This window comes from Lingula anatina, chromosome 8 (assembly GCF_051362555.1).
Source record: "Lingula anatina isolate TDL-2025a chromosome 8, LinAna3.0, whole genome shotgun sequence".
NCBI classification, from domain to species: Eukaryota; Metazoa; Brachiopoda; class Lingulata; order Lingulida; family Lingulidae; genus Lingula; species Lingula anatina.
In genome coordinates, this window is record NC_141774.1 from 12,928,435 (window position 1) to 12,946,091 (window position 17,657).

Sequence of the window (17,657 nt, forward strand, 5' to 3'; positions counted from 1 at the left end):
TGGCCGCCAGTGGCTTCCATAATGGTAAAAAAGAGTTTCTCGTTCATAATTTAGTCCAATATCCATGCCATATAACAAAAAATTGCATTGAAATATATTTGAATACGGGCTATCAATATCCATGGTTTTGCAGCATTCACACAAATATATCTTGGTAGTTACTTAAAACGCACTCTTTGTCCCTTCAAATCACCTTCTGTCACAAAAACAATATCAAAAATGACTTCTGCACCCCCAAAATAGTAGCAATCGATAAATATATCACATATATGTTGGTCAAACGCTTCAAAAATAAACATAAAATAGTGTAACAAAGGGGGTCACAGGAGCCACGAATCTGCTATTTAAAATCATTAGAAACAATGTAAACATGTGCTGCACGATCGTCTGCTATGACCGGAATCTACTTTTCTTCAATAACTTTACATTAAATCTTACCTAAGACTTCGTTTTTCCTTAGAGACATATGTCCTGGAGTTTATCCAACTAAACCCATAGGTTAATTCTTCATTTAAATCCCAAATAATGGAAATACGGCGCTAAATCTACGAAACACAAGTTAGTGACACTTCCATGCAGAGCGGCCATGCTGTTAGGTCGCGATCTTCGACCTTTGACCGCAGCGCGAGCATGACGTAACGGAGTCTATAAATAGGGCTGCAGAGCCAAAGCGTGGGTTCTTCGAAAAGTTGACTCCCCTTGTAGAGCCGCATTTTGCAACCGACCGCATTTTGCAACCGGTTGCAAAATGCGTTCAGTTGCAAAATGCGGTCCTACTAAGTCGAGCCGCATTTTGCAACTGAACGCATTTTGCAACTGCAACGCATTTTGCAACCAAAGAAAATCGTGAAAACGCATTTTGCAACCGCAACGCATTTTGCAACCAGGATTTTTTTTCTAAGTCCCTGAAACAGCTTGAAGTACGAGACAGGTAGGCTACGGGTAGAATTGGAGTGGGGACGGGTTTGCTTCGACTATGTACTGTATGCTAAAACTGGCCAAGCTGCCCCTGGGGTGGACGATAATATAAAACTTATTTCACATTGTAATTTCCTAAACCATTAGAGTTAGGAGGTTGAAACGTCAGGGAGTAAAAAAGATATTGTTAGGCATGCACATAGGGGTGTGGCCGTCCCAAGGGGTGGTTGATTGTAATTTTACATCTTTAGAATTAGGAAATAAAGGCGTTGGGGATTAATACCATCGTAAGAAATGTGCGTAGGCACTCCAGATTTTTTGTGACTTGGGGTGTAGTTGTCCCTGGGGGTGGTTGAGATCGTTAGAGATGTGCTTGGGCACATCGGAATTTTTTGGTCACTTGGGGAGTGCCCGTCCCTGGGGATAGTTACTTGACTGTAATATTTTCACCGTAATTTCTTTCATCTCCTTCTCGTCCGTTCGAGTTAGGAGCACGAGTCTTTGGTGCATGGGTACAGGGGAATTTTAGTGTGACTTTGGGTGTGACTGTCCCTCAGGGGATGGGGTGATTGGTGGTATGTCAGACAATTCAGCTGATTCCACTGATTGCACTTAAGTGAGATCCCCTGCAGAGTTGGACCGACCCAGCTAGTAGGATGTGTGAATCTGAAAGCTGTCTCCGAGTTAAGAAGGAAGGGGAATGCAAAAAACGCAGCAGACGGCACTTAATAACAGACCTTCAGCGGTATGCTTGAATATAGGTCAAGTTAATTAAAAACCCATGCAAGACCCCATACTTTCAGGCATAGCCTCTGTAGAGCAACACACATGCTAATTACTATTTATGATTAATTAACATATTTGTTTTGTATTAAGACACAACGTCTAGTTGAACGCCAGGATTCCTGAGTGTGTAGGGCCTTATGGTTGGCATGGGTCAAAAGGACAGCTTTAACTGGATTCCTTGACCTATATTCATGCCTACGACTGTAAGTCCGTTTAGTGCTATGTGCGCCGCTGCTGTTCTCTAAATTCCTCAAAGACCCATGTACATTCATTATCAATCCCCAACATTTCATGTTCCTAACTCTAAGGGTAGGTAGTAGAAGTAACGGTGCAAAAAAAATAGAATCAACCACCCCCAGGGACGGCCACATCCATCAATACCCCAGAGGGATCCATATCCCTAAAGACATGTTTTCAATTCCCATAGCCATCCGTTCCTAACTTATATGGTCTAAATTACGTCTAATTATTTTCAACCACCCCCAGGACCACACCCTAAGTCAAAAAAATTAAATGCCATTCAACATCCCAAATTATACTGTAGCTACGTTTCATGCTTTAACTCAAATGGCCGATACATGGGCAGATAGCAGATAATACGTTGTAAAATTAGAATCAACCACCCCCAGGGACAACCACACCCATGTCACAATAAATTTCCGAAGTGCCCGTGCACATTTCTTACGATAGTGTTTTAATCCCCAACGTTTTTATTTCCTAATTCTGAGGATATAAGGGTAGATATGAGAAAAATACGAAGTAAAAAAGTACAATCAACCACCCCTAGGGACGGCCACACCCCCAATTAAAAAAAAAACAAAAACAAAAAATCCGAAATCCCATGCACATGCCTAACAAAATGTTTATTAACGTTTAGAGTTCCTAACTCTAATAGTCTACGAAATTACAATGTGCAATAAGTTTTATATTTTCGTCCACCCCAGGGGCAGCCTGGCCAGTTTCAGCATACATAGTCGAAGCAAACCCGTCCCCACTCCAATTCTACCTGTCTCGTACTTCAAGCTGTTTCAGGGACTTAGAAAAAAATCCTGGTTGCAAAATGCGTTGCGGTTGCAAAATGCGTTTTCACGATTTTCTTTGGTTGCAAAATGCGTTGCAGTTGCAAAATGCGTTCAGTTGCAAAATGCGGCTCTACACCTTTTCGACAGAATTAGAATCAACAGCCTTTAGTACCAGTGAGTTAGATTTTATTTAGAGGGTGCCCCCGCGGGGGTAACCCGCCTGTCATTAGCCATTTTCTATGTAGTTTGGAACTGAATTTAATGAAACTTTATCTAATTTTAGTAAGTACAACTTGTAGTAGTTGCTAGATCGAAGTTACGTTCTCTGTTTAGATATTTCGCGTAGCTTCCCCATGACCTCCTTTTTTTTACTATTAACCGTTTTTCACCACTAATTACCCGCTTCTGCTGTTTTGCACTCCCTGTGCAAGTAATTAAGTGATGTTCAGTTAATAGGTTATCTTAAGTTATCTTAACAGGTTATCTCTATAAGAGAACATGTTATCTTAGGTTATCTCTATAGGTTATCCCAGGTTATCTTCATGGGTTATCTCTATAAGATCAAAGGTTATCTCAGGTTATCTCTATAGGTTATCTTAAGTTATCTTAACAGGTTATCTCTATAAGAGAACATGTTATCTTAGGTTATCTCTATAGGTTATCTTAGGTTATCTTAATGGGTTATCTCTATAAGATCAAAGGTTATCTCAGGTTATCTCTATAGGTTATCTTAAGTTATCTTAACAGGTTATCTCTATAAGAGAACATGTTATCTTAGGTTATCTCTACAGGTTATCCTAGGTTATCTTAATGGGTTATCTCTATAAGATCAAAGGTTATCCCAGGTTATCTTCATGGGTTATCTCTATAAGATCAAAGGTTATCTCAGGTTATCTCTATAGGTTATCTTAAGTTATCTTAACAGGTTATCTCTATAAGAGAACATGTTATCTTAGGTTATCTCTATAGGTTATCTTTGGTTATCTTAATGGGTTATCTCTATAAGATCAAAGGTTATCTCAGGTTATCTCTATAGGTTATCTTAAGTTATCTTAACAGGTTATCTCTATAAAAGAACATATTATCTTAGGTTATCTCTATAGGTTATCTTAGGTTATCTTAATGGGTTATCTCTATAAGATCAAAGGTTATCTCAGGTTATCTCTATAGGTTATCTTAAGTTATCTTAACAGGTTATCTCTATAAGAGAACATGTTATCTTAGGTTATCTCTACAGGTTATCCTAGGTTATCTTAATGGGTTATCTCTATAAGATCAAAGGTTATCCCAGGTTATCTTCATGGGTTATCTCTATAAGATCAAAGGTTATCTCAGGTTATCTCTACAGGTTATTCTAGGTTATCTTAATGGGTTATCTCTATAAGATCAAAGGTTATCCCAGGTTATCTTCATGGGTTATCTCTATAAGATCAAAGGTTATCTCAGGTTATCTCTATAGGTTATCTTAAGTTATCTTAACAGGTTATCTCTATAAGAGAACATGTTATCTTAGGTTATCTCTATAGGTTATCTTAGGTTATCTTAATGGGTTATCTCTATAAGATCAAAGGTTATCCCAGGTTATCTTCATGGGTTATCTCTATAAGATCAAAGGTTATCTCAGGTTATCTCTATAGGTTATCTTAAGTTATCTTAACAGGTTATCTCTATAAGAGAACATGTTATCTTAGGTTATCTCTATAGGTTATCTTTGGTTATCTTAATGGGTTATCTCTATAAGATCAAAGGTTATCTCAGGTTATCTCTATAGGTTATCTTAAGTTATCTTAACAGGTTATCTCTATAAAAGAACATATTATCTTAGGTTATCTCTATAGGTTATCTTAGGTTATCTTAATGGGTTATCTCTATAAGATCAAAGGTTATCTCAGGTTATCTCTATAGGTTATCTTAAGTTATCTTAACAGGTTATCTCTATAAGAGAACATGTTATCTTAGGTTATCTCTACAGGTTATCCTAGGTTATCTTAATGGGTTATCTCTATAAGATCAAAGGTTATCCCAGGTTATCTTCATGGGTTATCTCTATAAGATCAAAGGTTATCTCAGGTTATCTCTACAGGTTATCCTAGGTTATCTTAATGGGTTATCTCTATAAGATCAAAGGTTATCCCAGGTTATCTTCATGGGTTATCTCTATAAGATCAAAGGTTATCTCAGGTTATCTCTATAGGTTATCTTAAGTTATCTTAACAGGTTATCTCTATAAGAGAACATGTTATCTTAGGTTATCTCTATAGGTTATCTTTGGTTATCTTAATGGGTTATCTCTATAAGATCAAAGGTTATCTCAGGTTATCTCTATAGGTTATCTTTGGTTATCTTAATGGGTTATCTCTATAAGATCAAAGGTTATCTCAGGTTATCTCTATAGGTTATCTTAAGTTATCTTAACAGGTTATCTCTATAAGAGAACATGTTATCTTAGGTTATCTCTATAGGTTATCTTAGGTTATCTTAATGGGTTATCTCTATAAGATCAAAGGTTATCTCAGGTTATCTCTATAGGTTATCTTAAGTTATCTTAACAGGTTATCTCTATAAGAGAACATGTTATCTTAGGTTATCTCTACAGGTTATCCTAGGTTATCTTAATGGGTTATCTCTATAAGATCAAAGGTTATCCCAGGTTATCTTCATGGGTTATCTCTATAAGATCAAAGGTTATCTCAGGTTATCTCTATAGGTTATCTTAAGTTATCTTAACAGGTTATCTCTATAAGAGAACATGTTATCTTAGGTTATCTCTATAGGTTATCTTTGGTTATCTTAATGGGTTATCTCTATAAGATCAAAGGTTATCTCAGGTTATCTCTATAGGTTATCTTAAGTTATCTTAACAGGTTATCTCTATAAAAGAACATATTATCTTAGGTTATCTCTATAGGTTATCTTAGGTTATCTTAATGGGTTATCTCTATAAGATCAAAGGTTATCTCAGGTTATCTCTATAGGTTATCTTAAGTTATCTTAACAGGTTATCTCTATAAGAGAACATGTTATCTTAGGTTATCTCTACAGGTTATCCTAGGTTATCTTAATGGGTTATCTCTATAAGATCAAAGGTTATCCCAGGTTATCTTCATGGGTTATCTCTATAAGATCAAAGGTTATCTCAGGTTATCTCTACAGGTTATCCTAGGTTATCTTAATGGGTTATCTCTATAAGATCAAAGGTTATCCCAGGTTATCTTCATGGGTTATCTCTATAAGATCAAAGGTTATCTCAGGTTATCTCTATAGGTTATCTTAAGTTATCTTAACAGGTTATCTCTATAAGAGAACATGTTATCTTAGGTTATCTCTATAGGTTATCTTTGGTTATCTTAATGGGTTATCTCTATAAGATCAAAGGTTATCTCAGGTTATCTCTATAGGTTATCTTTGGTTATCTTAATGGGTTATCTCTATAAGATCAAATGTTATCTCAGGTTATCTCTATAGGTTATCTTAAGTTATCTTAACAGGTTATCTCTATAAGAGAACATGTTATCTTAGGTTATCTCTATAGGTTATCTTAGGTTATCTTAATGGGTTATCTCTATAAGATCAAAGGTTATCTCAGGTTATCTCTATAGGTTATCTTAAGTTATCTTAACAGGTTATCTCTATAAGAGAACATGTTATCTTAGGTTATCTCTATAGGTTATCTTAGGTTATCTTAATGGGTTATCTCTATAAGATCAAAGGTTATCTCAGGTTATCTCTATAGGTTATCTTAAGTTATCTTAACAGGTTATCTCTATAAGAGAACATGTTATCTTAGGTTATCTCTACAGGTTATCCTAGGTTATCTTAATGGGTTATCTCTATAAGATCAAAGGTTATCCCAGGTTATCTTCATGGGTTATCTCTATAAGATCAAAGGTTATCTCAGGTTATCTCTATAGGTTATCTTAAGTTATCTTAACAGGTTATCTCTATAAGAGAACATGTTATCTTAGGTTATCTCTATAGGTTATCTTTGGTTATCTTAATGGGTTATCTCTATAAGATCAAAGGTTATCTCAGGTTATCTCTATAGGTTATCTTAAGTTATCTTAACAGGTTATCTCTATAAAAGAACATATTATCTTAGGTTATCTCTATAGGTTATCTTAGGTTATCTTAATGGGTTATCTCTATAAGATCAAAGGTTATCTCAGGTTATCTCTATAGGTTATCTTAAGTTATCTTAACAGGTTATCTCTATAAGAGAACATGTTATCTTAGGTTATCTCTACAGGTTATCCTAGGTTATCTTAATGGGTTATCTCTATAAGATCAAAGGTTATCCCAGGTTATCTTCATGGGTTATCTCTATAAGATCAAAGGTTATCTCAGGTTATCTCTACAGGTTATCCTAGGTTATCTTAATGGGTTATCTCTATAAGATCAAAGGTTATCCCAGGTTATCTTCATGGGTTATCTCTATAAGATCAAAGGTTATCTCAGGTTATCTCTATAGGTTATCTTAAGTTATCTTAACAGGTTATCTCTATAAGAGAACATGTTATCTTAGGTTATCTCTATAGGTTATCTTAGGTTATCTTAATGGGTTATCTCTATAAGATCAAAGGTTATCCCAGGTTATCTTCATGGGTTATCTCTATAAGATCAAAGGTTATCTCAGGTTATCTCTATAGGTTATCTTAAGTTATCTTAACAGGTTATCTCTATAAGAGAACATGTTATCTTAGGTTATCTCTATAGGTTATCTTTGGTTATCTTAATGGGTTATCTCTATAAGATCAAAGGTTATCTCAGGTTATCTCTATAGGTTATCTTAAGTTATCTTAACAGGTTATCTCTATAAAAGAACATATTATCTTAGGTTATCTCTATAGGTTATCTTAGGTTATCTTAATGGGTTATCTCTATAAGATCAAAGGTTATCTCAGGTTATCTCTATAGGTTATCTTAAGTTATCTTAACAGGTTATCTCTATAAGAGAACATGTTATCTTAGGTTATCTCTACAGGTTATCCTAGGTTATCTTAATGGGTTATCTCTATAAGATCAAAGGTTATCCCAGGTTATCTTCATGGGTTATCTCTATAAGATCAAAGGTTATCTCAGGTTATCTCTACAGGTTATCCTAGGTTATCTTAATGGGTTATCTCTATAAGATCAAAGGTTATCCCAGGTTATCTCTATAGGTTATCTTAGGTTATCTTAATGGGTTATCTCTATAAGATCAAAGGTTATCTTAGGTTATCTCTATAGGTTATCTTAAGTTATCTTAACAGGTTATCTCTATAAGAGAACATGTTATCCTAGGTTATCTCTATAGGTTATCTCAGTTTATCTTAATGGGTTATCTCTATGAGATCAAAGCTTATCTTAGGTTATCTCTGTAGGTTATCTTAAGTTATCTTAAGGGGTTATATCTATAAGAGGACAAGTTATCTCGAGTTACCTTAAGGGGTTATTACTATATGGAAACCGATTATCTTTAATGTTTGGGTCATTTAAAATTTACCGGCATGTGCTTGTTAGATTAATTACCACTAGTTTCTGAGTTTTAAACAAGTAAGGCGACTGGCAAGCTTATTTAACTATGGTCATACAAGGTTAGATTTGTGAGCTTTTCAGAGAGTGGCACCCTCTCTTTAATAAAGTGCTAAGGTCAGAGAATTCATTAAGTTACCTAATTAGAAGGGTGGACTTATACCGCCAAGTTTATGTCTTTATCAAGTAAGGCGACTGGCAAGCTTATGTAACTATGGTCATACAAGGTTAGATTTGTGAGCTTTTCAGAGAGTGGCACCCTCTCTTTAATAAAGTGCTAAGGTCAGAGAATTCGTTAAGTTACCTTAGTCAAGTGGTTTATGCTTTTAACAAATAAGGTGATTGGCAAGCTTATTTAGCTATGGTTTTACAAAGTTAGATCAGTGAGTTTTTTAGAGGGCAGCACCCTCTCTTTAATATAAGTGCTCCTAGCAATTATTATGTTTTTAAGTGGACAGTTGGCTGACTGAATATGGAGGTGTTTTTCCTGGTGAGGAGGGGTTCCAGCATGTAGGAATTGGTCCCTTGGCTGCAGTTGACAAGTTCCTGGCCAAGACCTTGGGGTGCAGTTGACAGGTTCCTGGCCAAGGTTGCTGCTGGTTTTGATGGCGAAGAGAAGTGCACATCTCATCCTCGGGTGAAAGGCCGTACGGGTCCGGGGCGCCATCGGCGCAGACGTCAACTTGGTGCTGTTGATGATGTTCCAGTCCAAGTGCGCGGTGAAATCCTCCATGAGACTTGGGGGTAGTTTTTATTTTAGTTTCCTTAGTTATCCCATTGGGAACACCAGATACCTTATTCAGCCAGCTGATACCAAGAAGAAACAAAGGGAGGGTCAACGACGTCCATCAACGATGCCATCCAACGTGGTGCCGTCAACGAGGCCGTCCTTAGCGTAGTTACCACCAGAGATACCAGATGTCGTCGCACGCTTCCCAATTCCATCAACGGAGCCATCTAACGCGAACCGTCAACGAGGCCGTCCTACGCATGGTTACCACTAGAGATGCCTGATGTCATCGCACGCTACCCGATTCCATTAACGATGCCATCCAACGCAGTGCCGTCAACGAGGTCGACTCCATCTCGGATGTCATCTCACACTACGCGCAACGCCAACTTCTCAATTTTATAGACATTTATGACAATAAGTCATGTGATAGTCACCACTGACTTGAGAATTTTATGGTCGATTTATCCGTTTAATAAAATTTATTAAAACATAAATCTGCCTCTTTATTTCTGAAGGACAGGGATATACTTTCCCTAAGAAACACCCAAGTTCCCACGCCGCGCATGGGTGTCGCGGTCGCTCGGGCCCGACCCCTCGCGTTACAATAGCAAAATTATGTCCACTTTTAAATGGCGGATGGCGGCCATCTTGGATTTGAGGCGTATAATGGCCGCCAATTGCTTCCATAATATCAAAAATGGGTTCCTTGTCCCTAATTTAGTCAGGTTTGGTAATCTTTACATGTTTTTAGGCTGAAAACTGATAGAAATATGAAATATTGTCTATTTTGTTAACTAATTTGCATAATTTGTGCTTATTTATGCATTGATAGAGCGTGTCTCTACGGACAAAAAATTTGTTTTTTGCCCAAGGAACATTCATGCCAAGTAAACACTACAAAATGCAGCGTTTGGCTATTTTTTGGTTCTTAACAAGCCTGCTATAGGTAAAACGTCATTCGTGTCTGAGACTGTCTTCTACAAAATATCAATTTGAGGTAATTAACAGGCAAACAGAAAGGGTTTTTATTAAGCACTGCTTTATATTTATAATAATTGGAGAATTTATAAATAACTAAGAGACATCTTATGTTTGCCAGGTTATAAACTTTTTATTTTGTTTCTATCGCCTTTTTGCTTATTTCAAAAAGCGCGCTTTCTCCACATGAGCAATCACTGTTCTATTAAAATAGCGTGGAAATAATGACACAGACAAACACAGAAAGTTTGTCCAATATGCCATTTGATATAAAGACACAGAGATAACTTTAAATGCTTACCTTGGCAGTTTTTCCCGTAGTACCCGGCAGATATTTGATACCTGGTATAATTAACATCACCGACTATCTGGTCTTTCCAAAAAAAAAAGGCAGACAAACACGCATATATGCTCGCAAAAACATAAATCCTAGAAAACGCTCGCAATCACATTAACTCATACACAGTGATTTTCTCAATGTGTTATTTAAAAAAAACGCAGGGAGAACGTTGGATACCTACCTTGGCAGTTTGTACCATAGTACCTGGCAGAACACAAACATCGATAGGAATTCACCAGGTCAACACACGTCCCACCATTCTGACAAGGACGACTGGAGCATTCACTGATTTCTAAAAAGTTAATATGAATTACAATAACGGAAGCTGGTAAAAAGGGTAATTTATTTTAATCGTAAAACCAAAACAGCTTATAAATAACACAGAAAACGGTGTACTGACTTTGTTAAGTTGACAAGTTAAAAATTTCACTCCATATGTTTTCCTTCCATTGATCAGTATACTCTATTTATATAAGCTATTAAAGTCAAATACCAAGTTGACACAATTTGCCAGTGAAACCAGGAAGGCAATGGCAGTCAAACCCGCCATGATTATTTATACAGGTGGCGCCCCTAGCACATGGGTTGTTCATGCATTCATTGATGTCTGCAAAAGAAACAAAATATATTTGTACCTTTAACTGATAATTTTACTTTTTACTTTAAACTTTTTCAAATGTGTAATAATTATTATGCCCTGGATAATCATTTTGCAAACAAAGGTAATCAAAAGAAAAAAATTATACAAATATTTTGATAGTATGAAAGAGTTCGATGCGTTCAAAAAATAATCATATCAACTTAAAGCGCGAGAGAGTATCCATGCAGTTTTATATAGGCTTTATACAAAAAGTAATGAAAAACTTTTCATTAGTCTCACATATTACAAAGACTTATAGTTTACTATCTACCGTTTTCACACAATGTGCCTTGGAAACCGGAAGAACAAGAACATTGGAACGACTCTACAGTGATCTCACAATGGGCACCATTTCTGCAAGGTTTACCTAGGCAATGGTTGGTCACTAGAATGAATACATGTGTTCACACCCCATTAAACTTCTTCAGACTTACAAGTACCTCCTCGTCCAACAGCCATGAAATGGGGTAAAAGATTTGCCACGGAATTGACTTTCTTTAAATTTTTATTATTCTCGATTATACATACTTGACATTTAATATGGAATATTTCAGTTTCGAAGGTATGCCTAGGTAAAAATGCGTTCTTTTTTCAAAAACACTCCGATCTGTATAAGATATGTGAATGGAGAAGTGTGTAGTCAGGTGTGTCGCTACCAATTAACTGAATACCAGGTTTGTTGCGCTGCTGCATTATGTAATATGCAGTGATTTAATTGGGTAGTGCTCCTTTGGGGAGGTCAAAGCTTGGCTTTGGCAAAGCATGGTTCTGAGAAAAAAGTTTCCATACACTGTATGTCGGCAACTACTGCATAGAAGAATTTGAAATTTTGCATGCAAGTGGTCGGTATTGCAGTGTGTAAAATGAGCTATGTAGTGCTTTACAAATTTGCTAATCTGTCCCAGAATGGCGTGAAAAAAACAGGCATTGCCGGACAGATAATTGCGCCGAATGAAGCGGTCTGCACAGTTTTATAGAGTAATGCCCTGACTGATGTACCTACACAGAGGCCACACCCAATGTATTGAAATCTTACCTAAAGGGCACAGGACCCACTGTCTTTTGGGATATGCTGTTGCAAGTAAACAGAAAAATAAAACATCCAGTCCGTTCAGAATGAGGGGAAAACTGCCACCAAAACGCATTTTCAAGGCCCTTAGCGAACACCAAACTGGTTTTAGCAGGTTAGAATACCAGACGACCACCAAGGAACCCACTGTAAACAGCAAAACATCGTTGTATGTTTCTCTGATGAATTGGAGACCTTGACCGTTTCTGGGTTGAACACTGAAACCTCGTGGCTTTCTTTATTAAGGTCAGATTTCACCTGTACCGCTCAACTATAGTCAAAACAGAGTTTACAGACATCCAGAAGAGGCCAACGACGAAGCGTGTGCTGCGTCTAAAGTGACTAAGGTCATTAACAGCGTCAGTATTTGGAGCGGAGTACCAAAACACCAATGGTAGTCATCGACGGAAACCTGAACCAGATCAAATAAAGGAATAATCTGGGAACCACTTGACTATCATTTGATAGGGGGCACCTTAGGAACAATTTTAGGTTGCACAGTGAAAATGCCAGTTCATACAGAGCACTTTTAATAGCAAATTACTTACAGAACCAAGGGAATGAACAGCTACCTTGGTCATCAAAATCGCCATATTTGAACTACATAGACAATGTGTGGGTAGGCCATTACTCGCCACATCAATATCCTACATGTCCTGTAACAAAACTGGACCAAATTGGACAGATTTTGACTGATGCCTGGAATGTTATTCCAGGTTGAACTCTTAAAAACCTAATCCAAGGAATGCCTTGACATTTGAGAGCGCTTGCAGCAACCAGAATATGTCAGGCGTAACAGCAACCGTTACTGTGACTAGACACTTACATGAGGGTCCTTTGTGGAGCATGTAACTCTTTTACAGACAATAATTTAGAAAATATGGAGATCCAAAATATCTCTTTTAATGGTTGTCGTATGACATAGAATAGGCAATGTGTTTTTGTTTGCTTCTCTGGCGAATTACATTAATGAACTGATGTCATAATGACATCAAAGAGATTATAAAGACGTTATTAAAACGATTTTAATTCTTATTTCCATCTATCAGTCAGCAAAATAGGGAAAAATGATGAAAATGATTTGGAAAAAATAGTCCATATTAAATGTCAAATCTTTAGAAGAATAACAGATTTTTTATGTGAGACATCTGCAAAAATATAAAATGTTTAAAAAGTTTTTAACTGACTTAGTGACAGTCACGGCTGTTCTTACTTGTTTCACATATTTTGCCGGTATATCCAAACGGACAAGTGCAAGAATACGTATCATTTTGATTCCTGCAGGTAGCACCATTTTGACACGGGCTGCTGCGACAGGGATCTCTCTCTGTAACGTAATTTAAACGGCTGTTGATACCTGATATAATTAACATAACACTCGTCTTTCCCAAAAGAGGCAGACACACACACGCAAATAAGCTCGAAAACAGAAAACACGCACGAACATATAAACACACATTGATTTGCTCAATTTGGTATTTCAAAAAAGAAGCGCAGGGAGAACGTTGAATACCTACCTTGGCAGTTTGTCCCTTGGTACCCGGCAGAACACAAACACCGATAAGAATTCACCATGTCAACACACGTCCCACCATTCTGACAAGGACGACTTGAACATTCACTTATTTCTTAAAAAGTAAATATTGATAAAACGTGATAAAATCTTCACTTGTAAAAGGGCCAAATTTATTTTATCGTAAAAAAACAAAAACAAAACAAATTATAAATACCACGGAATACTTTGCACTGACTTTGTTTGATTCAGAAATGAAAGTTAGATATTTTAAAAATTCAAAATTAAACTTCATATTTGCACTGATCAATACACTATTTTTTTACTATTAGCTAAATTTATTATCATACCAAGCTGACATAATTTGCCAGTAAAACCAGGAAGGCAATCGCAGTCAAAACTGCCATGATTATTTCTACAGGTGGCGCCCCTGGCACACGGGTTGTTCATGCATTCATTGATGTCTGCCAAAGAAAAATATTTGTATCTTTAACTTATTTTCTGTCTATTTTCCAATTGCATTTCTTTGTACTTATTCCAGCCGTTATTATAGCATTTCTTCAAAGGTTTGCTTAGGCACTGGATGGTCACTGTAATAAATAGGCATCTCTGTGGCCACACTCCATTAGATTTCGTCATGCCTACATTTCGGGCTGATATCTCGTTTTTTATTATTTTTAAAGTTGGATTTTCACTTTTATGGAATGGCAAATTTTGAATATTTTCACCATATTTATCTAGAGATCCAATATAAAACCAAGCGTCTTCCTTCGCGTACTTACCATTTGACTCATTGTTTGTTGAAACCAAATTATTGTTGAGTTGATCACTATTTTCTTTTGGGGTGAAGGCTAGCGACCATACAACAACAGCAACCAAGGCAGCGCATATGATTCCCGCCAACACCAATGCTATTTGTAGCCGTCTATTCACGTTTGTCTTTGGTAGCTGTGCAAACCTTAGTTTGGGATCATTGGCATTTGCGGTTGGATGAGGAATCCTTAAACTCTCATAAACATTTGATTCCTCCACTAAAGCATGATCAGCATCCGACGACGTTTCATATGTTGCATTCACATATGCGGCACTTTGGTTTTGGGGAGTAGTGAATAACTTGATACCTAAAAGTAGTTTTTGCTTGATTTCATCATGGAATCGACAACTTCAGTATTCTATTTGTATTGAATTTAAATGTTTTAAAAAGATGAAATATATTTTATGGAAAGTGGTATTCTCAGATCACCTGAATATCATGGTCATATCCAAATAAATAAGTAAAGGTGAGAAACCAATATATTTACGCTGAGCAAACATTCAGCAAGTACTCTCCCTTTACATATTTTATAGCTTGAATTTAAAACAAATTTATGAAATAAACTCTAACTTATTCAAATTGAGTAAATTAAACCTAAATCCCTGGATGCATACCTCTTTTGTCTGCCATGTTTACTTTCTTCCAAAATTCAAGAGCTGTGGAATGATAAAATGCTGTACTGCCACATCTGGCAAAGAAAGAATATAAAGGTGTATTTTGCAATTACGTCGCATTTCACAATATATTGGTTCCTCAACACGTTTCAGTGGATTACAAAAATTTGGTTGTAAAATGCGCCGTGGTTGCATGGTGCTTAAATAACGTTTTTTTTTTCCTTTGATTACAAAAGGCGGTGAGCTTGCAGTAGTGAGAGTGCTCAAAATGTATTATCTGAGCGACATCAAGCCCGGTGTTACAGGGGCTTAAGATAAAGAAGCATGAAATATTACGATTTGCCACCCACCGCGTTTTCTATAGCTGACATGTTGGTAAATATGTGTTATCTATAATCCCTGTACATTAGCAACGAGACCTAACTGTAATGTAAACTTTCCTATCGATTTTTTCACTTACACTAGACCAAAGGATATTTTGAAAAATGGTTGTTTGTGTTAAACATTTTCAGCTCTTATCATGTTCAGTTTTAGGTCGTTATTTAGCTAAATATTTCCGTTGTAAAGTTGCAATAATACAACTGCAAACAGAACCTACCGCAAACTTAAAACTGTGGAGGTACTTATTGTACACTTTGCCACTGTATATTTTGCCATTTATATCACATTATCATCATTTGATGGAAATAGACATGTACTTATTGATAAGTAAACAAGACTCGTAACCAAAAGATCATAATGTTTCTGATTCTTAAATGTTTAATAAGGAAAAGACATTATCGCCAAGGTCACTATGATAAGCACAACCATTGTATCTACACTCACTAACATTTAATTCATTTCAACATTTTAACTTTGCAACGCAGTGCGACAACTGTGAGATGAGATGACTTATGTTTAGAAGTATAAACGTAAAATTTCCAAACCTAGAATACATAATTATTGTACTTACCAGTGTGTTTGCATAGTGGTGTTTTCAAGCAGCCTTTTTACTAATGTGACACTGCGCACGTTTGTTGACAACAACGCCTTCGCTCCCACGCTAAAACTAATCAATATTGCTTCCTGGTTCACAAACGAGTTCAACACGTGACAGGACAAATACGTCGCTGCAAAATGTTTGCCTCTAAAAGTGGTTGCTTTTTTATTTATTTGAGCTCCATTCATAGGGACGAGGTAGTACTTCTAAATTGTCGACTTTGAAGGTAGGTCCTGATATTTTTATTCCAATTGTAAAGACAAAGTACACCCCACAAATAAAATATGCACTGAGGTACTTCATAGCTTTACTTTTTCGTCCCAAATATGCTCATAAAATACGATCCAGATACTAAATCCCCATATTCCTAAGTTAAAACCTCCATAGTTACTTGACGGTTGCAATAAAGTTCTAGTTAGAGTAGCTTCACGGATAGAGGTCATAATGTTTACACAACATAGCATCTTTGGTAGAGATAAAAAAATTATCATTAGGTTGCGGTAGTGAGGCGCCTTTAGCAGTATACAACTAAAACAATACATGTGAGGACGTGTGGCGGGATTAAACTGTTCACTTCTGCTTGGGATGGCCCCACTTCGCACCTAACACTTAAAATGTATTATCTAAATTTTCAGCAGGGCCCGAATTTCATCAACACTGGAGAGCGCTGTCCTTTGGATACCGTGTACCTGAACTATCCATTTATCACTGTGTCACTGCTGTTACATCATATACATACTGATACAGGGTCGCTTGTCACCTTTATTGGTTGATGAGTCAAGAACCATAGAAAACAATTTTGAAATGCGATGCTTCAGTCCAACATAATGGAAACAACATCAGCGTCGGTTTAGTACTTAAAAAAACACTCATATTACAGTAGATTATATGTAGATGTAGGTAAATAGTATTTTCCTAATTTTTTAACAGTTTCCCCTTAACCAAATACATATATGTACAGTTTACATTATCTTGGAAGACAGTAACTGAAAATACATTTTAATGAACGATCTCGTGCTATTCACATTTCATTCAAGCAATTTTCCAAAGAGAATTGGAATAAAGTTAATAATAATCATAATAATTAATACACAATAAATAGCTTTTCACTACAAATATTTCAATGCAATTAAGTTATGTGCAGTGCTTAAGATATAACCGTATGCTATACTAAAAGGATGCATTCTACTCTAAACTTATTACAAAATACGAAGTTGAAAACATGTACCGCAAAAACTATAAGTGCGGTTTTCAAACTGTCTTAAAAATCTGTGATTGAATATTATTTCTCATTCCAGACAATAACAGGTTTACTAAAGTATATTTGGAGGAGCCCCGGTGAGACGCCTTAAAAAAGAAGAATTAAAAAACCAATGTGCTGGTCATGTAACTGGTAAAGGGGGGCACCGAAGTCACCGGGGAGAGAGTTGAGAACCCGCCACTGAACCGTGAAAAAGATCTGTGATTTCTTATCTCTCCATTTAACCAGCTCAGTGGGTTACTGAAATTAATTTCCTTGTTGAAGATTAATGGCACCGATCACAACGTCTGACCGTTCGGTTATTTTCTTTGCATTTACAACATAATCTTTCCTCCTCTTATGTGAAATCACACTACTAGATGAATCAGATCATTTACTCTCTAATCAAGAGTGTCTTTCATGGCTGGACCAATATAGCCTACCATACCAATATAGCCTACTATACATTCTTGAGTCAATGTACGAAGGATATGGTGGCC

At 36.5% G+C, this 17,657-nt stretch overlaps 1 protein-coding gene across 1 annotated transcript; it reads right to left on the reverse strand.

Moving 5' to 3' along the window:
- Window positions 1-13,999: 13,999 nt before the first annotated feature.
- On the reverse strand, window positions 14,000-16,264 carry LOC147760376 (uncharacterized). The gene is made up of 4 exons (XM_087018756.1): window positions 15,891-16,264; window positions 14,939-15,012; window positions 14,293-14,631; window positions 14,000-14,100 (listed from the first exon to the last, which is right to left on the reverse strand). Exons 2-4 carry the CDS (start codon window positions 14,952-14,954, stop codon window positions 14,000-14,002), a joined length of 456 nt encoding a protein of 151 aa, XP_086874882.1. The 5' UTR covers window positions 14,955-15,012; window positions 15,891-16,264.
- Window positions 16,265-17,657: the final 1,393 nt, after the last annotated feature.

Bases quoted from the DNA above. Each gene is read 5' to 3' on its own strand.
- LOC147760376 (XM_087018756.1), bottom strand. The intron at 14,101-14,292 runs GTAAGTACGCGA...TATTTATTACAG, and splicing joins AACAAACAATGAGTCAAATG to TGACCATCCAGTGCCTAAGC.